General features: G+C 40.0%; 1 protein-coding gene across 1 annotated transcript; it reads left to right on the top strand.

The window, feature by feature from the left end:
* Positions 1-3,595: 3,595 nt before the first annotated feature.
* LOC126074058 (olfactory receptor 7G2-like) lies at positions 3,596-4,585 on the top strand. Its single transcript, XM_049881396.1, is given in 1 exon segment — positions 3,596-4,585. A coding segment is annotated over 1 exon segment (936 nt). The 5' UTR covers positions 3,596-3,649.
* The last annotated feature ends 21,896 nt before the right edge of the window (positions 4,586-26,481 follow it).

Raw genomic sequence — 26,481 nt, forward strand, 5'->3', positions numbered from 1 at the left:
CTCCCTTAAAGATCACAGCCTTGGAAACCCTGTGGGGCAATTCTACTCTGTCCTACAGGGTTGCTATGAGTTGGAATTGACTTGTCAGCAGTAGATTCGCTTGGTTTCCATTGGCTTGGTCTTTCAGGATTTACACTACCCTGGGAATAGAATGATAATAAAAGGGTTTGGTTAATGAGGAGCTTTGGATATTGAGTCCCTAGAGACACAGAGGCTGTAAGTAGTCTACCTGTGACCGCTTCACTCAAAAGCCTTCTCCAGCCAAAAAGCAATGCACCTGAGACTCCATTCAGAGATGGTTCTCATGCCAGGAGCCTGGTGCCTCCCTTGGTACCTCTGCCTTTCCTGAGTACTGACCTTCTGGCTACATCATCCAACATCCAGGGCAGATGTGAAGCATCATTCCTCAGTGATGCCAGCCAGGTAACCTAAATCCCTTAGTTAATGTTTGGAAATGAGGAGAAACGTTTCTCTGTAGCTTCATCCAGGGGAAGGTGTGAAGACAGTACATGCATGAAATGATTAGAACCAAGTCACCTATGGACTCCTACATTTCTCCCATCTTCCTGACATGTTTCCTTGTACCCGAATCAGACAGTACTTACTCAGCTAGTCTCTTACTGTGTCTCTACAATGGCAAGGATCAAATTCTTTCTGTGCAGAAAACTACCCCTTCTCAAACGTTGAGTATTAGAAAATTCCCTGACATTTACTCGTATTCTTGTGCTGGTGGTGGTGAGGAGAGTTGTTGAGCTTCACTTTATCTTCCTATCCCTGGTACTTGATATACCATCTTTAGGAAAGTTATGGTATTATCCCTGGTGCCAGGCTCTGAGAGCTCTGGGGGAAGAAGCAAAGATCCAGGCAGACTTAGCAGGCTGCCTCGCTAGGTTATTTGTTTCTCTTTAAAAAACTAACAAATATTTGAAATTAGAATACTACAGGCAGTATAATGAAACAACCAACCAACCAAACAAAAACACCTGTTACACCTTCCAGAATTCACATTGTTGATGTTCTGCTGTAGCAGCTTCAAGTATTTTTTTTAAGTGACAAAATAATATGTATACAGAAAACATCTCCTTTGTAATCCTCTCTGTTGCTCTCTTTTCCTCCCAGAATCAGCAGCATCTTGGATGTTATGTTATCCCCCAGTCATGGTTTTATATTCTACATGTATATTTCTCTCTCTCTGTATATGTACGTACATACACACACACACGCACATAGACACACACACACACGCATATATATATGTTATATACATATAAACCAAACCGAGTGCATCACTGAGTCAGAATTGAATCGACATCACTGGGTTATATATATATACATAAGGCAGTAGATGGGTAGACAGAGAGTTAGAGAACAATTAGCAAAATAACTGTCAATTAGAGAATGAAGAAATATATTGTGGTGTAATAATATAGTGGAATACCCTATTGTAGTTAAAATTAATGAAGCACAATTAAAGGTATCAACATTCATTAAAAAAACATACCAAGAAAGCCAAATGTAAAATGACATATACAGTACAATTCTGTTTATATAAAGCTTTAAAAAACACAAACTGTGCAAGTCTATGGAAGAATTATACTACATGTAGTAAAAAGTGCAGAGGAATAAGGTCAATCAAGTTAGTGCAGAGGAATAAGGTCAATCAAGTTAATGTAGTGTTTAGCCCTGGAGAAGGAAAAGAATCAATATTGTGCAAAATACATGATGTGGGGAGCCTCAAATATTCCTGCATTATTTTGTGCAATAAAAATATCTAAAGCAAGGGTGGTGACGTGTGGGAATTACCAGTGGACTGGTAGGTGCCCAACCCTTCATTGTTATTCTCTGTATTTTTCATTGTGCTTGAATTATCCATTAAAAAAAAAAAACTCACTAGGTGTCTCAGTCATCTAGTGCTGCTATAACAAATATAACAAGTGAATGCCTTAAACAAGGAGAAATTTATTCTTTCACAGTCTAGTAGGATACAAGTCCATATTCAGGGCACCAGCTCCACAGGAAGGCTTTCTCTCTCTGTCAGCTCTGGAGGAAGGTCCTTGTCATTAATCTTCCCCTGATGGATGAGCATCTCAGACTCAGGGACCCTGGGTCCAAAGGATGCGCTTTGCTCCTGGTGCTGCTTTCTTGGTGATATGAGGTCCCCTTGTCTCTCTGCTTCCTTCTCTCTTTTATATCTCAAAAGAGATTGGCTTAAAACATTATCTAATCTTGTAGATCTCATTGATATAAAAAAATAACTGCCACTAATTCATTTCATTAACATCATAGTGATAGACATTATAACACATAAGGAAATCACATCAAATGACAATATGGTAGACAATCATACAATACTGGGAATCATGGCCTAACCAAGTTGACACATAATTTTTGGGAACACATTTCAATCCGTGACACTCGAGTAGATTTTAAAAAATAATAAAAAAAATTCATGCTGTAGACTTCTTGTCATACAATTTTTTTTTCCTCTGCAAGGATTTCATTATGTGTGTTGATTGATCTACACCTAATTTATTCTTTTTCATTGCTGTATATTTCATCATCCCATCCATACCAAAAGAATATTGATATCACTGATGTTCATTTAGGGTGTTTCTTCCTTCTGCTTCTCTACATGAGCAAGATTCCCATATAAATTCTTCCCTGAAGTTAGCATTTATTATGCTAGGAATGTTCTCTCATTTTGTCTTCCCTCAACTGCACTGTTCACTTCTGTCCTACGAGTAAAAGATGCCTGGTACTATTGTTCATGACACACACACACACGTACAATCACAACAGGACATGTCATTGTGAGGGCCCCATATGCTGAGCACTGTACCAGAAGTAAAAGATGCCAGGTGCTATTGTTCATGACACACACACTGTCTTCGTCATCTAGTGCTGCTATAACAGACATACCATAAGCGGATGGCTTTAACAAAGAGAAATTTATTTCTTCACAGTAAAGTAGGCTAAAAGTTCAAATTCAGGGTGTCTGCTCCAGGGGAAGCCTTTCTCACTCTGTCAACCTTCTCATCAATATTCCCCCAGACTAGGAGCTTCTTTGCCCAGGTACTCTGGGTCCAAAGGATGCACTCTGCTCCCAGCACTGCTTTCTTGGTGGTGTGAGGTCCTCCTGTCTCTCTGCTTGCTTCTCTCTTTTATATCTCAAGAAATTACCTTAAGACACAATCCAGTCTTTAGATTGAGTCCTGCCTCACTGACACAAGTGCCACCCACCCACCTTCATTACCATCATAGAGGCAGGATTTACAATATATAGGGAAATCACACAGTACTGGAAATTATGGCCCAGCCAAATTGATACACACATTTTTGGGGGAATATGATTTAATCCATGACACACACACACACACAATCACAACAGGACATGTCATTGTGAGGCCCTGTATGCTGAACACTGTACCAGGGGTGGTTTTCAAACTTTAGCATACATCAAAATGCATGGAAGTCTTGTTGAAACACAAACAGCTGAACTTCATCCCAGAGTTTATCATCAGTAAGTCCAGAGTGAGTTTCAAAAACTTATATTTCTAAAAAGATCCCAGGTGATGCTCTTGCTGGGCATCCAGGAGCCACACATTTGATTATCTGTCATCCCATCTTTTCCATCAGATTCACCAACAATATGGAACCTAGAAACCAAACAGATGTTTCAGAATTTCTTCTTCTGGGACTTACAGAGGATCCAGAACTGCAGCCTGTCTTATTTAGTTTGTTTCTATCTATGTACCTGGCCACCCTCCTGGGAAACCTACTTATTGTCCTGGTTGTCATCTCTGACTCCCACCTCCACAACCCCATGTACTTCTTTCTTTCCAATCTCTCCTTCGTTGATATCTGTTTCAGCACAACCACAATCCCAAACATGCTGGTGAACATCCAAGCACAGAATCAAATCATCACTTATGCAGGCTGCCTGACCCAGGTCTGTTTTGTAATGATATTTACTGGTTTGGAAAATTGTCTCCTTGCAGTAATGGCCTATGACCGCTATGTCGCCATCTGCCACCCACTGAGGTACACCATCATCATGAACCTCCACTGCTGTGGCTTGCTCTCCCTACTCTCCTTACTAACTAGCATTGTGAATGCCCTACTTCACAGTCTGTTGGTGCTGCATTTGTCCTTCTGCATAGACCTGGAAATCCCTCATTTCTTCTGTGAACTTGCTCAGATTCTCAAGCTCGCCTGTTCTGATACCCACATCAATTACATCCTAGTGTATTTTGTGGCTACTGTATGAGGTGGTGTTCCTCTCTCTGGAATCATTTTCTCTTACACTCAGATTTTCTCCTCTGTTTTAAGAATGCCATCAGTGGGTGCAAAATATAAAGCTTTTTCCACCTGCGGGTCTCACCTTTCAGTTGTGTCCTTATTCTATGGAACAGTCTTTGGTGTGTACATCAGTTCTGCATTTACACATTCTCCCAGGAAGATAGCAGTAGCTTCAGTGATGTACAGTGTGGTCCCTCAAATGATGAATCCCTTTATCTACAGCCTGAGGAACAGAGACATAAGGGGACCCTTGAGGACATTCATCAGTAGAATACTATCATTTTAGTGATTGTGTCAGCTGTTTTTGGGCTTGGGACTCTAGGATGGGTCAAAGTGGAAGGAATGCTGCCGATCAAGGATGCCTTACTGTTTCATGAGCAAGTTCTTCTAAAATGATTAGATAATATAATGGGTATGTACATTTCAACTTATTCATGATGAGTGAGAAAATACTGAAGTTGTCAATAATTTCATTTTACTTGGATCGACAATCAATGCCTATGGAAGCAGCGGTCATGAAACCAAATGACATATTGCATTGGGGAAATCGGCTATAAAAGACTTCTTTAAAGTGTTAAAAAGCAAAGATGTCACTTTGAGGACTAAGGTATACCTCATCCAAGCTAGAGTATTTTCAATCACCTCATATGCATGGCAGAGCTGGACAATAAATAAGGAAAAGTGAAAAAGAATTGATGCCTTTGAATTGTGGTGATGGTGAAGAATATTGAATACGCCATGGACTGCCAGAAAATGAACAAATCTGTTTGGAAGAAGTGCAGCCATAGCACTTACCTTCTATGCCACCAGGGTTTCCAATAGGGTCTGTGAAAAAGAGGAACACCTTCAATGAGATGGATTTACACAGTGGCTACAAGAGTGGGCTCAAACATAGCAATAATTGTGATGATGGTGCAGGACCAGGCAGTATTTTATTTATTGTGCATAACTGACTTGATGGCACCTAACAACAACAACACATTTCAACTTGGAGTTGAAACTTGGTTTTTCTCTTTATGTAGCTCTGTGCTGTTTGGTAAACTCTCTAAGCTCAGTTTTTTTTGTCAGGTGCCATAAAAGCAGAGCCTGAGGCAGGTGTTCTTATTACATGATTTTGGGGGCAGTGGTCTAGGAAAGAATGAAAACAGGAGAACGTGGATAGGGCAGGGAAATTATGTAAACAGAGTTGTGGTCATAGCTAGACACTCGATTCAGCCTGATTCTATGAATAGAGAAATACGATTGGAAATCCAGACTTAGCCTGCCTGTGAGGCAAGAGAGCTCTTTTTTCATGTCCCAATTTAGTAATCACTGAGACATAATCACTGGTAAGCCATATTTGTTCGAAGCAGCATCAGTATCATCAAGTGACGTTCCTTCCCGTCTCAGTACTGAGAGTAGAATCACAGGCCCCTTTTTAACCTAATTCCTGGTGTGGGGGTGGGGGGAAGATTACCATGAGAACCTTAGACTGACGATTTGAAGTATAATTCCTGCTGGGGTGTTAACCACTATGACCAAGAGGAGTACCTACCAAAAATACCTGGCACAGTGGTAAATGTTCAATAAAACTTTAAATGGTCATTGTAGTCCATGTCTTGTCTATATTCATAAGTATTCTAATCATTTGGCTCTCACATATTTTTGCCACTTGCTCCAGTGGTTGTATTTGTTTACCCTCATTGTAATAATTCTCAGCAGCTTTTATTCCTCTAATCTGAATAACCACAGTTTCTTAATAAGAATCGATGATACTGAAGGGAGAGTTCAAGCAGCACTGAAGACACTGGTGAAAAACAAGGCTCCAGGAACTGACGGAATACCAGCTGAGATGTTTCAACACATGGATGCAGTGGTGAAAGTGCTCACTCGTCTACACCGAGAAATTTGGAGGACAGCTACCTGGCCAACTGCCTGAAAGAGATCCATATTTATGCCTATTCCCAAGAAAGGTGATCCCACAGAATGCGGAAATTATCGAACAATGTCATTAATATCACACATAAGTAAAATTTTGCTGAAGATCATTCCAAAGCAGCTACACCAGTATATTGACAGGGAACTGCCAGAAATTCAGGCTGGATGCGGAAGAGGACATAGAGCTGGGGATGTCATTGCTGATGTCAAATGGATCCTGGCTGAAAGCAGAGAATATCCTAAGGAGGTTTACCTGTGTTTTATGGACTAGGCAAAGGCGTTCTATTGTGTGGATCATCACACATTATTGAAAACATTGTGAAGAACTGGAATTTCAGGACACTTAATTGTGGTGATGAGGAAACTGTACATGTATCAAGAGGAAGTAATTCAAACATAACAAGGGGATACTTCAAGCTTTAAAGTCACGAAAGGTGGGCATGAGGGTTATATCTTTTCATTATACTTATTCGATCTGTACGCTGAGCAAATAGTCCAAGAAGTTGGACTATATAAAGAACTGGGCATCAGGATTGGAGGAAGTCTCTTTAAGAGACTGCGATATGCAGGGGTGACACAACCTTGTTTTTTTAAAATGAAAAGGACTTGAAGCACTGAGGAAGATCAAAGGCTACAGGCTTCAGCATGGATTACATCTCAACAAAAAGAAAACAAAAATCCTCACAAAGGTAACAATAAACAACATCATGACAAACGGAGAAAAGTTTGAGGTTGTCAAGGATTTCATTTTACTTGAATCCACAATGAACACCCATGGAAGAGGCAGTCAAGAAATGAAAAGACACTTTGCATTGGGCAAATGTGCTGCAAAGGACCTCTTTAAAGTGTTAAAAAGCAAAGATATCACTTTAAGGACTAAGGTGCACCTGACCCAAGCCATAGTGTTTTCAATCACCTCATATGCATGCAAAAGCTGAACACTGAATAAGGAAGACTGAAGAATTAATGCCTTTGAGTTATGGTGTTGGCGAGGAATGTTGAATATACTATGGACTGCCAAAAGAAGGAACAAATCTGTCTTGGAAGAAGCACAGCCAGAATGTTCCTTAGAATTGAGGGTGGTGAGACTTCATCTCACATACTTTGTACCTGTTATTGGCAAGGACATCACGGTTGGTAAAGTAGAGGGCCAGTGAGAGGGAGGAAGACCCTTAATGAGATGGATTGGCACAGTGGCTGCAACAATGGCCTCAAGCATAGCAATGATCTTGAGGATGGCTCAGGACTGGGCAGTGTTTTGTTCTGTTGAACAGAGGGTTGCTATGAGTCAGAACCAACTCGAAGGTACCTAACAGAAACAACAACAAAATCTGAGTAACATAATCAAGTGAGTAGGGTAGGCATTGCAAAGTTTGATAACCTTTCTCTTGTACTTAAAGCTTGATAACCTTTCTCTTGTACTTTTTTGCTTTGATTCCTTCTCGCTGATTTATTGATAAGAATACATCTGAGTTTTTTCTTTTCTACTTAGTCACCACATCTTGCTGTGTTTCTTACTCATGTGGAAGCCACACACAGAAACATAGTTGAATAATAACAAATCGCTGATGTCTTAGAGGGTTGGCTGTAGTCTTAGGTCTCTCAAGAAAACCTTTTAATGTTTCTTTGGGAAGAAAACAGTTTTTCTATGAAGAAGAACTTTACTTTGAAAAGGAGTTGTAAATATGGTGGGAGAAAAGAGAAATTGGTAGGGCTAGGGGGACCACATTTTCCACAAACACACACACACACAAAGGGGGGCCATCAGTGAGAATCATCTCTAAGGGTGTGGGAGGAGAATAATGAAGGTCTCGCAGGAGAATCAAGAAGCCCTTGAGAGCCTTCTATTCTGGTCATCACTGGGGTGAAGGAGGGAGATTGTTTTTAGCAAGCTGGAGGACTAATCCCTACCCTGACTCAAGGTATCTTCTAGTGTAGACCTCCCCCCGTTGACATCCACAGAGCACCTTCAGGCATGCATCACCTGAGACCCTTGTTCATACTGCAGGGTCATGGACGTTATCCAAAGAATACTGACTTTGAATTTCTGGGGAGATGCCTGAAGGATGAGATGATGAAATAAACACTTCTGGAAATTCTTATGAACTCTGAGGTCTGAGAAGGGAGGTGCTAATATTAGAAGAACATGGAAGAATGTATTTATAATATACAATATAAAAGGACTTTCCTCAACTTTACTTTGTATAATATCTATATAAACTGTACACCAAGGTTCATTTCAGCACTTTTCACAATAGCCAAAAGGTGGAAAAAAACAAAACCTCCATCAACAGACAAATGGATAACAAAATGTGGTATACCCATAAAATGGATTATGACTCAGCCATAAAGAGAAATGAAGATTTGACGCATGCCATTACATGGGTGAATCTTGAAAACATCATGTTGAGCGGAATAAGTGAGTTGTAAAAAGACAAATATTGTATGATCTCATGTATATGAAATAAGCAAAAATACAGAAAAGGAAGAATTATTAGTTGATACCAGACATGGAGGGGAAGGGGAAAGTTTTGCTTAGGGGCCTGTTAAGTTTATGTTAAAGGTGGTGGAATAAACTGGAAAAGGATACGGAGAATGGTTGCACAACTTGAAAGATGTAATCAATGTCACTGAACTGTACATACAGAAATTATTGAGATGGTGTAAGTTTTGTTGTTTATTTTAATAAAAAAAAACATGTATAATGTAGTATATAAAATGTATCTGTAGTTCTTACAGTGTAGTAATCTAGTAAAAACACATATGCTCATCACTGGGTTAAGAAAGAAAGCATTACCATCACGTAGATACCATTAGAACAGCTAATCACATCACCCTTCCTGTGTCTAGTGATAACTACTATCCTGAATTCTGTATTAACCTTTTCTTTGATGTTTTTCTATTAGGTTGGATCCTATGGAATTTCGAAGTTGGTCATTTTCACCTTATAATCTGGCATTTTCAAAGTATTCAATAGTATATTTTTATCACTGTTGTTCCCCATTGTTCTTAGGTTCTGTCGAGGCGGTTCTGACTCATGGCAACCCTATGTACAACAGAACGAAACACTGCCCGGCCCTGCGCCATCCTCACATTTGTTGCTAGGCTTGAGCCCATGGTTGCAGCCACTGTGTCAATCCATCTCATTGAGGGTCTTCCTTTTTTCACTGGCCCTCTACTTGATCAAGCATGATGCCCTTCTCCAGGGTTCAGTCTCTTCTGATAAAATATCCAAAGAATGTGAGAGAAAGCCTCACCATCCTTGCTTCTAAGAAGCACTCTGGTTGTGCTTCTTCCAAGACAGATTTTTTTTTGTTGTTGTTCTTTTGGCAGTCCGTGGTATATTCAATACTCTTCTCCAACACCACAATTCAAAACTGTCAATTCTTCAGTCTTCCATATTCGTTGTCCAGCTTTCGTATGCATATGAGGCAGTTGAAAACACCATGGCTTGAGCCAGGTGCACCTTAGTCCTCGAGGCGACATCTTTGTTTTTTAACACTTTAAGGATGTCTCTGGCAGTCGATTTGCCCAATGCAATGCATCTTCTGATTTCTCGACTGCTGCTTCCATGGCTGTTAATTATGGATCCAAGTAAAATGAAACCATTGAGAACCTCAATCTTTTCTGCATTTATCATAATGTTGTTTACTGGTCCATTCTTGAGGATTTTTGTTTTCTTTATGTTGAGGTGTAATCCATACTGAAGGCTGTAGTCTTCAACCTTCATCAGTAAGTGCTTCAAGTCCTCTTCACCTTCAGCAAGCAAGATTGTGCTATCTGCATAACATAGGTTGTTAATGAGTCTTCCTCTGATCCTGATGCCCCCTTCTTCTTCATATAGCCCCGCTTCTGGGATTATTTGCTCAGCATACAGATTGAATAGGTGTGATGGAATGATACCCTGACACACACCTTTCCTGACTTTAAACCATGCGGTATTCCCTTGTTCTGTTTGAATGACTGCCTCTTGATCCATGTACAGATTCCTCATGAGCACAATTAAGTGTTCCAGAATTCTCATTCTCTGCAGTGTCATCCATAATTTGTTATGATCCACATAGACAAATGCCTTAACATAGTCAATAAAACACAGGTAAACATCTATCTGGTATTCTCTGCTTTCGGCCAGGATTGAACTGACATCAGCAATGATATCCCTGGTTCCACATCCTCTTGTGAATCTGGCTTGAATTTCTGGCAGTACCCTGTCCATGTACTGCTCTAACTGCATTTGAATGCACTTCAGCAAAATTTTCCTTGTGTGTTATATTAATGATATTGTTTGATAATGTCCACATTCTGTTGGATCATCCTTGTTGGGAAAGGGCACAAACATGCATCTTTTCCAGTCCATTGGTAAGGTAGCCGTCTTCCAAATTTCTTGGCTTAGACAAGTGAGCACCTCTTGCACTATACCCCTTTGTTGAAACATTAATTGGTATTCCATCAATTTCTGGAACCTGGTTTTTCACCAATGTCCTCAGTGCAGCTTGGACTTCTTCCTTCAGCACCATTGGTCCTTGATCATGTGCTTCCTCCTGAAATGTTTGAATGTCGATTTTTTTTGTTGTTGTTGTTACAGTGACTCTGTGTATTCCATCTTCTTTAGACCCTTCCTGCATCATTTAATATTTTCCCCATCGTTGTTGTTTTTAGGTGCTGTCAAGTCAGTTCTGACTCTCGGCTACCCTATGTACAACGGAACAAAACACTGTCCAGTTCTGCACCTTCCTCACAATTGTTGTTATGCTTGAGTGCATTGTTGCAGCCACTATTTCAAAACCATCTCGTTGAGGATCTTGTCTTTTTCACTGACCCTCTACTTTACAAAGCATGATGTCCTTCTCCAGGGACTGATCTGTCCTGATAACATGTCCAAAGTATGTGAAACATAGTCTCCCATCGTTGCTTCTACTTTACCCATAGAATTCTTCAATATTGCAAGTCAAGACTTGGATTTTTTCTTCACTTCTTTCAGCTTGAGAAATGTAGAGTGTATTCTTCCCTTTTGGTTTTCTAACTCCAGGTCTTTGCATTTTTCCTTATAATGCTTTACTTTGTCTTCTCAAGCCACCCTTTGAAATCTTCTGTTCAGCTCTTTTACTTCATCATTTCTTCCATTCACTTTAGCTGTTCTACACTCGAGAGCAAGTTCAGAGTGTCTTCTGATATCCACTTTGGTCTTTTCTTTCTTTCCTGTCTTTTTAATGACCTCTTGCTTTCTTCATGTATGATGTTCTTGATGTCATTCCACAACTCATCTGGTCTTCAGTCATTAGTGTTCAATGGATTAAATCTATTCTTGAGATGGTGTCTAATTTCAGGTGACATATACTCAAGGTCATAATTTGTCTCTCACTGACCTGTTCTAATTTTCTTCAACTTGAACTTGTATATGAGTAATTAATGATCTATTCTACTCTTAGTCCCCTGACATTGGCCTGACTGATGATATTGAGCTTTTCCATAGTGTCTTTCTACAGACGTAGTCGATTTGATTCCTGTGTATTCCATCAGACGAGGTCCATGTGAATAGTCACCATTTATGTTGTTGAAAAAAGGTATTTGCAATGGAGAAGTTATTGGTCTTGCAAAAATCTATCACGCCATCTCTGGCATCATTTCTATCACAAAGATGATATTTTCCAACTACGGATCCCTCTTTTTTGTTTCCAATTTTCACAGTCCATTAACAGTAATTATCAATGCATCTTGATTGCATCTTTGATCAATTTCAGACTGCAGAAATTGCTAAAAATCTTCAGTTTCTCCAAGTTTGGCCTTAGAGGTTGATGGGTAAAATTAATAATAGTCATATTAACTGGAATTCCTAGTAGACATATGGATATTATCCTATCACTACCAGAATTGTACCTCAACATAGATCTTGAAATGTTCTTTTTGATGATGAATGCAATGCCATTCCTCTTCAATTTGTCATTCCTGACATGGTAGACCATACGATTGATTAAAATGGCCAATACCAGTTCATTTCAGCCATCACAGTATGACAAAATTAACAGATGCATTGGGACATTATGCAGGATGATATAAAAAAAAAATAGTTCCCTCTCTGATGTAAATGAAACTTTTGGTAACTAATGTTTTGCTATTGTGAATAAAACTAAGTATTTTTATACATGTTCCTGATGCAAATGAGCTAGAGTTTTATACTGGGATGGCGTTGTTGGCTATAATATTGAGCCTATTCTCCGCGTACTTTCAAAGAGTTTTCCGAAGTCAATGAGCTAGTTTAAACCCCCATTAGAAGTCCGTGTTGCTTCATGTCATCACCAACACATTTTCATTTATTATAGGAATTTAGAGGGAATAAATTGTTATTACATAATACTATTTATTATGAGGTTTAGAGCTCCTTCATACACTAGATTCCATTTATTTTCCCTTCTTTGGGAAGTATATGTTTATGGTATTTCTAATGAGGTCTTTATTTTTATTGAATATGGACCCATTCTTTGTAATACAACTTTATAAAGACAACTGTCCATGAGTTGGGGGCCAAGAAGGTGGAGTAGTGAGAACCTCCCGGTGATCCTCTGACAACAAAGACCTGAAGAAACAAGTGAAACAATTATATTTTTGACAAGCTAGGAGCCCTGAACGTCAAAGGCAAAGTTAGAAAATGGACTGAGTAGCAGGGGGAGGGAGAGACAGTTTGGAAGCGGAGAGGAGTTGCCAGACTTGAATCACTGGGAACCTGCAGACACCATTCCCAGGAGTGACAGCACCAGGCTGGTGGTAGCGTTCCAGGAGCAGTTTCCTCAGGAAGAAACAGCTAGCCTCACAGCCTACTCACACCTCTGGAACCAGAGAATAATGGTGTTCTCAGCAAAAGCTAAGTACTTGCATATATTTTTCCATGCCCCCAGGCCCCAAGCCGCCTTCAGTGGCTGTTGATTTCCCTGGGACGAGATAGTGCCTGCTGAGTGACCTGAGCCATTCTCTCAGCCTTGGAAAAGGGATAAATTCTCAACTGGGAAAAAAGATAATCTGCCAGCTCCACTAACCTGGGGAGCTCAGGATAGAAGCAGCTCCTGTCCAGGCATAAATGATCCGTGGACTTCTAACACATTTTTCACCCTGCATGGACTTGTGTGGGGCTATTTCAGGAGAACAGGCCCTTGTTGGCAGATTGCAACTGTTTCAGCTGTGTGGTGGAGAGGTGGGCGTTTGATGTTTGACACCACTTTGCCTATTAAACAGCATCCTCACCCACCCACATCAGGGCCTTAAGGACTGGTGGCTCTACCCAGGGAATCCAGCCACCCATGACAGAGGTCCAAAAATAATTGGTATCTCCCAGTTCTTACAACCAAAGCACTGGGTGCCCATGGTCCTTCTGCAGAACCCACCTACATATGTGCTTTAGGGAACAGGGATGCACTTTCCTCACAGACCCTCAGGGGATGGTTGTCAGCCCTAGGCCTTGTTCAGAATGTGACCCCTGCTGCAATCAGATACTGGTAAATACACTAACCACCCCTGACCCTTTAAGACTGTAGGACAGAGCCTGTACCACACACTTGATAATCAGCTGCCTGGACACATGAACTGAATGCATACAAGAAGGGTGAATGGACTCCTAGACTGATACACCTGATAAAAGCTCTACCCATCTGGTGACAGGACATTGGAGCTTCGAAGGCAAAAATAATCAAGCTAGCTCATTCAAGCAACTTATTTGGGCACAACAAAACAAAACAATGTGAGAAGCTAGGAGACAGTAAGCAAACATAAAAGAAACTAATACAATAAGTTATAGATGGCTCAGAGACAACAGTCAATACCAAATCACACAAAGAGGCAGACTGCGATCGCTACAACAAGCTCTCAAAACAAAAAATCAAGGGATTTTGTGGATGAAGGTGCCTTCCTGGAATTACCAGATGCAGAATACAAAAGATTCATATACAGAACTCTTCAAGATATCGGGAACGAGATCAGGAAGGAGGTCAGGCAATATGCAGAACAAGCCAAGGAACACACAGGTAAAGCACTTGAAGAAATTAAAGAGGTTATTCAGGGAAATAATGAAAAATTTAATAAGCTGCAAGAATCCATAGAGAGACAGAAATCAGAAATTCAGAAGATTAACAATAAAATTAGAGAATGAGACAACTCAGTAGAAAGACAGAGGAGCAGAACTGAGCAACTGGAAGGCAGAATTGGTGAGACTGAAGATAAAGCACTTGGCACCAATATATTTGGAGGAAAATCAGATAAAAGAATTAAAAAAAAAAAAGAAGAAACCCTAAGAATCATGTGGGACTCTATCAGGAGACATAACCTATGAGTGACTGCAGTACCAGAACACGAAGGGATGATAGAAAAAAACAGATAATTGTTGAAGATTTTTTGGCAGAAAGCTTCCCCGATATCATGAAAGATTTCTGTCCAAGATGCTCATTGAACACCACATAAGGGAGATCTCAAAAGAAGGTCACCAAGGCATACTATAACCAAACCTGCCAAAACCAAAGATAAAGAGAGAACTTTAAGGGCAGCTGGAGATAAACAGTCGCCTACAAAGGAGAGTCCGTAAGAATAAAATCGGACTCCTCGGCAGAAACCACGCAGGCCAGAAAGCAATGGGATGACTTACAACTGCCAGCCAAAAATCATATATCCAGCAGAACTGTCTCTCAGATATGAAGGTGAAATTAAGACATTTCCAGATAAACAGAAGTTTAGGGAATTTGTAAAAACCAAACCGAAACTACAAGAAATACTAACGGGACTTCTTTGGTTGGAAAATAATATCAGATCTCAACCCAAGACTAGGAAACTGGACGGAGCAATCAGATGTCCATCCTGACAGGGAAAGGACAGGAGTAAATCAGGATTAAAGACAATGTTCAAAACAAGGACACAGCGATGTCATTGTGTAAAAGAAAACAACAATACAACAGTAAAGAGGGACTAAGGAATGTAGTCATAGATCTTTCACATGGAGAGGAAGACAAGGCGATATAAGGAAAGAAAAGTCAGGTTTAAAGTTTAAAAAATAGGGGTAAATATTAAGGTAACCACAAAGGTGACTAACTCTCCTATTCATCAAAATAAAATGCAAGAAAAAAATAGAGACTCAGCAGAAACAAAATCAACAACGAGGAAGAGGAAAAGGCAATATATAAAGATAAACTACTCGGCACACAAAAAAAGTGGAAAATAGAAACTGTCAACAACACACAAAAAAAGACATCAAAATGACAGCACTAAACTCATACCTATCCATAATTACGCTGAACGTAAATGGACTAAATGCGCCAATAAAGAGACAGAGAGTGGCAGACTGGATTTAAAAAAAAAATCTGTCTATATGCTGAGTACAAGAGACACACCTTAGACTTAGTGACACAAATAAACTAAAATTCAAAGGATGGAAAAGAATATATCAGTGTATCAAGCAAACAACAATCAAAAAAGAGCAGGAGTGGCAATATTAATTTCTGACAAACTAGAATTTAAAGTTAAATCCACAACAAAGGATAAGGAAGGACACCAAATAATGATTAAAGGGACAATATGCTGGGAGGATATAACCATATTAAATAGTTATGCATCCAATGACAGGACTGCGAGATACGTAAAACAAACTCTAACAGAATTGGAAAGTGAGATAGGCAGCTCCACAATTATAGAAGGAGACTTCAGAACACCACTTTTGGTGAAGAACTGGACACCCAGAAAGAAGCTCACTAGAGACATGGAAGATCTAAATGCCCCAACAAAAAACTTGACCTCATAGACACACACAGAACACTCCACCCAACAGCAGCCGAGTAGGCTTTCTCTTCTAGCGCTCACAGAACATTCTCCAGAAGAGACCACGTATTAGGTCATAAAGCAAGCCTTAGCAGAATCCAAAACACTGAAATATTACAAAGTATCTTCTCTGACCATAGGGTCACAGAAGTAGAAATCAATAACAGAAAAAGCAGGGAAAAGAAATCAAATACTTGGAAAGTGAACAATATCCTGCTCAAAAATGGCTGGGTCATAGAAGACATGAGGGATGGAATAAAGAAATTCACAGAATCCAATGAGAATGAAACCACATCCTCTGATATCCTTTGGGACACAGCGAAAGCAGTGCCCAGAGGTTACTTTATGTCAATAAATGCACATATACAAAAAGAAGAAAGGGCCAAAATCAAAGAATAATCCCTACAGCTTGAACAAATAGAAAAAGAACAAAAAAAGAAACCCTCAGGCACTAGAAGAAAGGAAATAATAAAAATTAGAGCAGAATTAAATGAAATAGAAAACAGAAAAACAATCAAAAGAGTTAAGAAGACCAAAAGTTGTTTCTGAGAAAAAATCAACAAAATTGATAAACCATTGGCCAAACTGACAAAAGAAAAACAGGAGAGGAAGCAAATAACACAAATAAGAAATGAGATGGCGATATTACAACAGACGCAACTGAAAATAAAAGAATTATATTGGATTACTAGAAAAAATTGCACTCTAACAAAATCTGAAAACCTAGAAGAAATGAATGAATTCCTAGAAACACACTACTTACCTAAGCTAACACAAACAGAGGTAGAACAATGAAATAAACCTATAACAAAAGAAGAGATTGAAAAGGTAATCAAAAAACTCCCAGCAACAACAACAAAAAGCCCTAGGCTGGACAGCTTCAGTGCAGAGTTCTACCAAACTTTCAGAGAAGAGCTAATACCACTTCTGCTAAAGGTATTTCAGACATAGAAAAGGATGGAATACTCCCAAACTTATTCTATGCAGTCAGCATATCCCTGATACCAAAACCAGGTGAAGACGCCACAAAAAAAGAAAATTACAGAAATATATCCCTCATGAACTTGGATGCAAAAATCCTTAAAAAACTTCTAGCCAATAGAATTCAACACATCAAAAATAATAATAATAACTCACCATGACCAAGTGGGATTCATACCAAGTATGCAGGAATGGTTCAACATTAGAAAAACAATTAATGGAATCCATCATATAAATAAAAAAAAAAGACAAGAACCACATGATCTTATCAACTTATCAACTGTTCTTATCATGAATGGGTGTCGAATTTTGTCAAATGCCAAAGGCATTTGACAAAGTTCGACACCCATTCACGGTAAGAACTCTCAGCAAAATAGGAACAGAAGGAGAATTCCTCAACATAATAGCTGAAATTTATACAAAGCCAACAGGCAACGGCCAACATCATCCTAAATGGAGAGAGTCTGAAAGCATTCCACTTGAGATCAGGAACCAGACAAAGATGCCCTTTATTACCACTCTATTCAACATTGTGCTGGAGTTCCTAGCCAGAGCAATTAGGCTAGATAAAGAAATAAAGTGCATCCAGATTGGTAAGGGAGAAATAAAAGTATCTCTATTTGCAGATGACATGATCTTATACACAGAAAACCCTAAAGAATCCTCAAGAAAACTACTGAAACTAATAGAAGAGTTCAGCAGAGGATCAGGATACAAGATAAACATACAAAAATCAGATGGCTTCCTCTACACCAACAAAACGAACACTGAAGAGGAAATCACCAATTCAATACGATTTACAGTAGCCCCCAAGAAGATAAAATACTTAGGAATAAATCCTACCAGAGATGTAAAAGACCTATACATAGAAAACTACAAGACACTACTGCAAGAAACCAAAAGAGAACTACGTAAGTGAAGAAACATAGCTTGCTCATGGATAGGAAGACGTAACATTGTAAAAATGTCTATTCTACCAAAACCTTTCTATAGATACAATGCAATTCTGATCCAAATACCAATGACAATTTTTTAATGAGAAGGAGAAACAAATCACTAACTGCATAAGGAAGGGAAAGAGGCCCTGGATAAGTAAAGCGTTACTGAAAAAGGACAAGGTGGGAGGCCTCACTCTACCTGATTTTAGGACATATTATACCATCACAGTAGTAAAAACAGCCTGGTACGGGTACAACAACAGATACATAAACCAATGGAACAGAATTGAGAATCCAGACATAAATCCAACCACATATGTGCAGCTGATATTTGACAAAGGCCCAAAGTCAGTTAAACGGGGAAAAGACAATGTTTTTAACAAATGCTGCTGGCATAACTGGGTATCAATCTGTAAAAAAAAAAAAAGAAAAGAAACAAGATACATACCTTACACCATTGAAAAAACTAACTCAAAATGGATCAAAGATGTAAATATAAAATCTAAAACAATAGAGATCATGGAAGAAAAAATAGTAACAATGCTAGGAGCCCTAATACATGTCATAAACTGTATACTAAACATTATTGACAATGGAGAAGAAAAACTAGATAACAGGGAGCTCCTAAAAATCAAACATCTATGCTCATTCTTTACTCACCTCAACATAAAGAAAACAAAAATCCTCACAACTGGACCAACGAGCAACATCATGAGAAACAGAGAAAAGATTGAAGTTGTCAAGGATTTCATTTTACTTGGATCCACAATTAACAGCCAATCAAGCAGCATAGAAAACAAAGGTGAATGGCGGCGCCAGACTGAGGTGGGTGGTGGGATTTTAGGGCCAGTATTTTTTTTTTTTTAAATGATACCACAGCCAAAGCGATTCCACTCTGCGTTCACTGGAACAGGCCAGAATCTCCAGGTCAGCAGAACAACTCGAAGCTGGGGCCGGAGTGTCGGTGATCCAAACGAAGAGAGGGTTTTTACTCTGGAGAAAGGCCACAAATGCTCTACCGGCTTTTAAAGACAGCGGTAAAGAGCCCTGGTGGCGCAGGAGTTAAAGTGATCTGCTACTAACGGAAAGGTCGGCAGCTGAGCCCACCAGCCGCTCTGTGAGAGAAAGATGTGGAAGTCTTGGAAACGCTTTGGGGCAGCTCCACGCTGTCCTATAGAGTCCCTGTGAGTCGGAATCTACTCGATGGCAACTGGTAAAGTGTAAAGCACGGCAAACGAAAAGGACCGGCCAAAGGCGCCCTGACCCCACTTCCCATCCCGCCTTTTCCAGAAGGGACCTACGCTCCCGGCGGCGCCTGCACCGGCGGCCCTGACAGGCGTGGGCTCAGCCCAGAGGACTCTCTGAGGGGCCGAGCAGCTTCCACGTGAGGAAGGTGCGGCCGACAAAGTGCGCCGCCGGGCCTGGGACGGTGCCCTCTGACCCGCACCTGCTCCTCCAGATCCTCCCGCTCCCTCAGGGCTCCACGTGGACTGGGCCCACGCCTGGAGAGGCGAAAACTTACCTCAAACCGCTGCTAAGATGCACATGAGAAGGCCGCCACCTGGCGAACCCGCACTTCCACTTCCGGTTCCTCCTGGGAACGTACTGGGCGGGGACTCGGAGGTTGGGGAAGACGGGTGCCTGCGCGACTTATTCCAGCTGGGAAATGCTAAGAGATGTTTTCTTGCCTTAAAGACTCGGTTGGACCCTAGGTGGAGACCAGGCTGGCGGTGGTGGCGACCAAAAGGGAAGGCGGGGCTGTGGGCGGAGCTGGTGACGGGGGCTGGGTGGTAAAGTTCATTTTCTTCCAGTAGGTGTTCCACTGTATTAAAAAACCCTAGTTTGTTGTATTCACCATGTCTAGTCATGAGGGCAAGATTGGCTTTTTGGCCCTTTTCCACCCAGAAATGAGAGTGCCTTGATTCATTTTGAGCCTAGAGCACCTGGCACTTGTAGTGCACCAATAAAGAGAGCATGGTCGACTTTAGGTATTGGCTTGAATCTTGATCCTGTCCTTGTCACATACTAGGTTTGCAACCTCTAGGACTTATACAGTGAGACAACAGAAGTTACAGAGATTGCTGAGAGTTAACTGGGTTAATGGTAACTGCGTTAATTCATGTAAAATACTGTTGCGTATTTTTAGTCGCTGTCAAGTCCACTCTGCCTCGTGGCTAACTTTTGTATAATGGAAACACTGAAGTCCTGCACTGTTTTCGTGATCGTTATGTTTGTGTCCATTGTTGTGGCTATTGGGTCAATACATCTCACTGAGGGTTTCCTCTGTTTTTTGCTGACCCTCTACTTTGCCACACATGATATCCTTTTCTAGCACCTGGTCTTTCCTGATATATAGTGAGCAGTATTTTTCACCTTAAGATAGGGAAAGAGAAAAGCAATCCTGTGAGGTAAAAAATTAGTTTATACAGAGAACTTCCAGAATGATTGCAATGTTCCGGATGTTCATGGATGACTCCAGAGCATGCTGTATAGCATATCCTAAAGAAGTGACTCAGTGAATGGGGCTCAAAAAGCCCACCATGTGTTATGAACACTACCTCTACCCGAACTCCAGGGGAGATGGGACTGGATTATGAGTTCAGTCATATGACCAGTGATTCAATCACTTATGCCTAAGAATGAAACTCCAGTAAAGACACTGGACACTGAAGCTCAAGGAGTTGATTGCATCCTGTTTGATGATAGATGTCTATGCATGGCAGCAGGGAGAGTGCAAAACATCCTTCTAACACAGGAGCTCAACATTTGCAACCTCCTCAAACCTCACCGTGCATGTCTCTTCTTTATGCTGGTCCTGATATATTTGGTATAATCTGTCATTATAAATAATGCACTTCCTGAATTGAGTCATTCTAGCAAATTATTGAACCCAGCAGGTAGGGGAACCTCTAAACTTAAGCATGCTGATTGGAAGTCTGGGTGGCCCTCAGAACCTCCAAACCTGTGGTCAGTGTCTGAAGAGTTGGGCAGACCAGAAAAGCTAGAAGACCGTGCCCTTTAACTACGCAATCAAACTTTGGACCAGGTGGTTAGTCACAAGAACTGCACTTGCACTTGGTGTCAGAGAAGACATTTAAAATTGGTATCATAAGTAGACAGACACAGAGACAGGAGTGTAAGACCCAGAGGGGAGGGATAGCTGGTTGAGGACCAAGAACTAAGCCTTGGTGTTGCTAGGAGCTGGTTTGTCACTCAAAGAAAACCAACTTAATACAAAGCCATGCTTTGACCATTTTCCTGGTTATCCATTTATTGTTTCTGCTACAGATCCCCCTTTTTTGCTTGCTTTGTGGTTATGGAACTCGGCCATATATTTCTTGTTGACCAGTTACCAGTGTATGGAGGACACTGGAAGACACTGGATGAAGAAGGGACTTCTCTTTCTCATGTAACTCTAACCCTAACCAAATGTTACAAGATGACAAAAAGCTCCATTTCTGCAAAGGCCAAAATCATGGCCTTGTGTTTGCTGATCATGAAGAATAGGTTAAGAGTCACATTTTGTAAGCAAGTAAATAGAAGAGCAGAGAATTTACCAGTTAATTTGCCCGTGAATGCTAAGAAACTTATACTCCCGTCCTCTGGAGGTTCTACTTCAAAATTTTCTCACATTGGAAGCCCTGGAAGATATGCAAGTGTGACTAATTCACAATTTGAACTCCGACTGACCACTGAAACCTTCCAGGGTATAGGTCCCACCAAAGATTAGACTCTGAGAAGTATCTTCCACATGCAGTAAGGAGAGAAAAGGCTGCCACACTGCATTTCTGAAGCTAAAATTGGTCTTAACATCAGTGAAGCTGTAGAATAGGAAGGCTCCTGTGGTCAGGGAAGGGGTGAAGTGAGCCATCTAAGTATCTCTAATCATGACACACAACCAAAGTTCAAGTCTCCTGCACTGCAGTGGGCCAGGTTACGTATTTTAAATCCATGAAAAACCCTAAGATTCATTATTACAATGTATAAATGACAAAATGTACCACTAATTGAGCAACTACAAAATGTGAAAATGTTTGCAAAAAGCTTTCAACACACTAGCTTGTTTATTTCTCTATTCAAAAAAAAAAAAACAAAAACCAAACCCACTGCCATCGAGTTGACTCCAACTCATAGCGACCCTATAGGACAGAGTAGAGCTGCCCCGTAGAGTTTCCAAGGAGCGCCTGGCAGATTTGAACTGCTGATCTTTTGGTTACCAGCTGTAGCACTTAACCACTACGCCACGAGAGTTTCCATTTATTAAGCAGATATTATTTCAAACAGTTCATAGCTGAGGAAAGTTACAATCAGTTAATCACATACTCAACTCTTTTTCCCCCAGGAAATACACACACACACATACACACATAAAACAAGCAAAAACTGGCAGAACCAACTTCGTCAGAATTTGGGAACCAAAGGCTTACGGCAATCAAGAGAATACAGAGTCAAGAAAACAGTGACTTCAAAAAAAAATGGTACGAAAGGTTCGTGGCATTTGCTGCTTGCCCATGCCTCAACTGCTCCCTGGTTAGGTGCCACTCTTAAAGCTAAAAAATAACATGGACAAAAAGCTAAAGAAAAAGAATGTATTAACAAAATAAGAATATTGATAAAGTGATATGAATTATAAAAAGGAACCAAGGACAGATTTTGGAGCTGAAAAGTAAAATAAATAAAATGAAAACTTCACTAGAAAAGTTCAGCAGGTAGAAGGAAGAATCAGTGAGTTTAGATATAGAGCAACTGAAATTACTCAGTCCAAGGATCAGAAAGGAAAAAGAATGAAGAAAAGTGAAGAAAGTTAGAACTTTGGGGGCACCATCAAGTGGACCAGCAAATGCTTTATGGGTGTACCCAAAAGAGAAGTGAGAGAGAAAGGAGCATAAAGGATATTTATAGAAATAATGGCTGAAGCCATCCTAAATTTGATGAAAGACATGAACCTGCATATTCACAAAGGTCAATGAACTCCAAGCAAGAATAATTCAAAGAGATCCACACTGAGAGATATTATAATCAAACTGTTGAAAACCAAAGGAAACAGAACAATAACGAAGAGATTGAATCAACATCATCCCAACCATGAAAACACCAGGACCTGATGGCTTCACTGTCGAATTCTACCAAGCATTTAAAGAAGAATTCACATCAATCCCTCTCAAACTCCTTTAAAAATAGAAAAGGAGGGAACACTTCTTAACTCATCCTATGAAACAAGTTATTACTCTGATACCAAAGCCGGTACAGATATGACACGAAAAAAAGAAAAAACAGACCAATGTGTCCCCCACGAAAAATAAAAAAAAAAATTTTTTTTTTTTAAGAGACACAAAAATACCCAACAAAATTCAATAGCATAGTAAAAGAATTATACACCGTAACCAAGTGGAGTTTATCCCAGAATGCAAAGATGGTAAATATAAACTAACGTCCACAAAATGTTGTTAGGTGCTGTTGAGTCAGTCTGGACTCACAGCGACCCTATGTACAACAGAACAAAACACTGCTGGGTCGTACAGCATCCTCACAATCATTGTTATACTTGAGCCCATTGTTGCAGCCACTGTGTCAATTCATCTTGTTGAGAGTCTTCCTCTTTTTTGTTGACCCTCTACTTTACCAAGCATGATGTCCTCCTCCAGGAACTGGTCCCTCCTGATAAAGTGTCTGAAGTACGTGAGACGTGGTGTTGCCATCCTTGTTTCTAAGGAGCATTTCAAGACAGATTTGTTTGTTCTTTTGGCAGTCCATGGTATATTCCGTATTCTTCGCCAACACCACAATTTTAAGGCATCACTTCTTCTTCGATCTCCCCTATTCATCGTCCAGCTTTCTCATGTGTCTGAGGCAACTGAAAACACCATGGCTTCAGTCAGGCACGCCATAGTCTCCAAGGTGACATCTTTGCTTTTCAACACTTTAAAGAGGTCTTTTGTAGCTGATTTGCCCATGCAATGCGTCTTTTGATTTCTTGACTGCTGCTTCCGTGGGTGTTGGGAAATCCTTGACAAATTCAATATTTTCTCCATTTATCATGATGTTGCTTAGTGGTCCAGTTGTGAGGATTTTTGTTTTCTTTCTGTTGAGGTGTAATCCATACTGAAGGCTGTGGTCTTTGATCTTCATTAGTGAGTGCTTCAAGTCCTCTTCACTTTCAGCGAGCAAGGATGTGTCATCTGCAAAATGCAGATTGTTAATGAGTTTTCCTGCAACACTGATCCTCTGTTCTTCTTCATATAGTCCAGCTTCTCGGATTATTTGCTCAGCATACAGATTGAGTAAGTATGGTGAAAGGATACAACCCTGGTACATACCTTTCCTGACTTTAAACCACATATTATCCCCTTGTTCAGTCTGAAGAACTGCCTTTTGATCTATGTATAGGTTCCTCATGAGCAAAATTAAGTGTTCTGGAATTCCCCTTCAAAATGTTATCCATAAATTGCTATGATCCACACAGTCGAATGCCTTTGCATAGTCAATAAAACACAGATAAACGTCTTTCTGGTATTCTCTGATTTCAGCCAGGATCCATCTGACATTAGCAATGATATCCCTGGTACTACGTCCTCTTCTGAATCTGGCTTGAAGTTCTGGCAGTTCCCTGTAGAAATACTGTCGCAGCTACTTTTGAATGATCTTCAGCAAAATTTTACTTGCGTGTGATATTAATGAATACAGACACAAAAATACTCAACAGAAGACATATTAGAAAACCCAATCCAACAGCATATTAAAAGAATTACGCACCATTATCAAGGGGGGTTTATCCCCGAATGCAAGAGTGGATAAATATTAGAAAATCAATGTAATACACCAAACCAATAACACGAAGAAAAATCAAACAAAAAAAACATGATCATCTCAACAGATAAAGCAAAAGTATTTCACAAAATCCAACACAGTTTTATAATTAGAACACTCAGCATACTAGAATCAAAGGGAAACTTGTTAACTTAATAAGCATTCGTGAAAATCCCACAGCTCACATCATATTCAACAGTGAAAGAATGAAAGCTTTTTCCATATAATCAAGAACAAGAAAATGACACCTGTTTTCACCACTGCTATTCAAAATTGCCACCGCATGTCTGTTGTACTGTAGAGGCTTGCATATCCCTATAATACTGGAAGATATGCTACCGTGGACGTTATGGCACGGGTGACCAGCAAGGTCACCCATGGTGAACAGGTTTCAGTGGGGCTTTCAGACTAAGACAGGCTAGGAAGAAGGATCTGGTAGTCTACTTCTGAAAAAAAATTTGCAAGAAAATCCTTGTGAATAGCAGCGGAACGTTGTCTGATATTGTGTGGGAAGATGAGCTCCTCAGGTTAGAAGGTGCTCAAAATAACACTTGGGAAGAGCTGCATCCTCAAAGTAGAGTTGACCTTAATGACATGGATGGATTATAGCTTTCAGGACCTTCATTTGCTGATGTGGCATGACTCAAAATGAGAAGAAACAGTTGTAGTCATCCATTCATAATCGGAATGTGGAATGACTGAAGTATGAATCTAGGAAAACTGGAAATCATCAAAATGAAATGGAATGCATAAATATCAATATCGTAGGTATTAGTGAGCTGAAATGGACTGTATTGGCCATTTTGAATCAATCATATGATCTACTATGCCAGAAATGACAAATTGAAGAGGAATGATGTCATGTTCATCATCAAAAAGAATATTTCAAGATCTATCCTGAAGTACAATGCTGTCAGTGATAGGATAATATTCATACCCCTACAAGGAAGTCCAGTTAAGACCACTGTTGCACCAACCACTAATGCCAAAGATGAGAAAATTGAAGATTTTTACCAACTTCTGCAGTCTGAAATTGATCTAACATGCAATCAAGATGCATTGATAATTATAGGTGACTGGAATGCAAAAGTTGGAAACAAAGAAAAAAGATCTTTAGTTGGAAAATACGGCCTTGGTATATTGCCAGATTTGCATGATAGAATTTTGTAAGACCAATGACTTATTCATTGCAAATACCTTTTTTCCAGCAACATAAAAGCAACTATGCTCGTGAACTTCACTGAATATAATACACAGGAATCAAATCGACTACATCTATAGAAAGAGATGATGGAAAAGCTCAATGTCATCAGTAAGAACAAGGCCAGAGGCTGACTGCAGAATAGACCATCAATTGCTCATATGGAAGTTTAAGCTGAAGCTGAAGAAAATTAGAACAAGTCTATGGCAGCCAAATTACAACCTTGAGAATAGCCCACCTGAATTTAGAGACCATCTAAAATAGATTTGATGAACTGAACACTAATGACCAAAGGCCAGACGAGCTGTGGAATGACATCATACGTGAAGAAAGCAAAAAGTCATTAAAAACACAGGAAAGAAAGAAAGGACCAAAATGGATGTCAGAAGAGACTCTGAAACTTGCTCTTGAATGTAGAGCAGCTAGCGTGAATAGAAGCTGAACTTTGTCTTTTGAGAAGACAAAGTAAAGTATTACAATGAAATGTGCAAACACCTGGAGTTAGAAGACTAAAAGAGAAGAACACGCTCAGCAGTTCTCAAACTCAAA

This window comes from Elephas maximus, chromosome 3 (assembly GCF_024166365.1).
Source record: "Elephas maximus indicus isolate mEleMax1 chromosome 3, mEleMax1 primary haplotype, whole genome shotgun sequence".
Lineage (NCBI taxonomy): Eukaryota > Metazoa > Chordata > Mammalia > Proboscidea > Elephantidae > Elephas > Elephas maximus.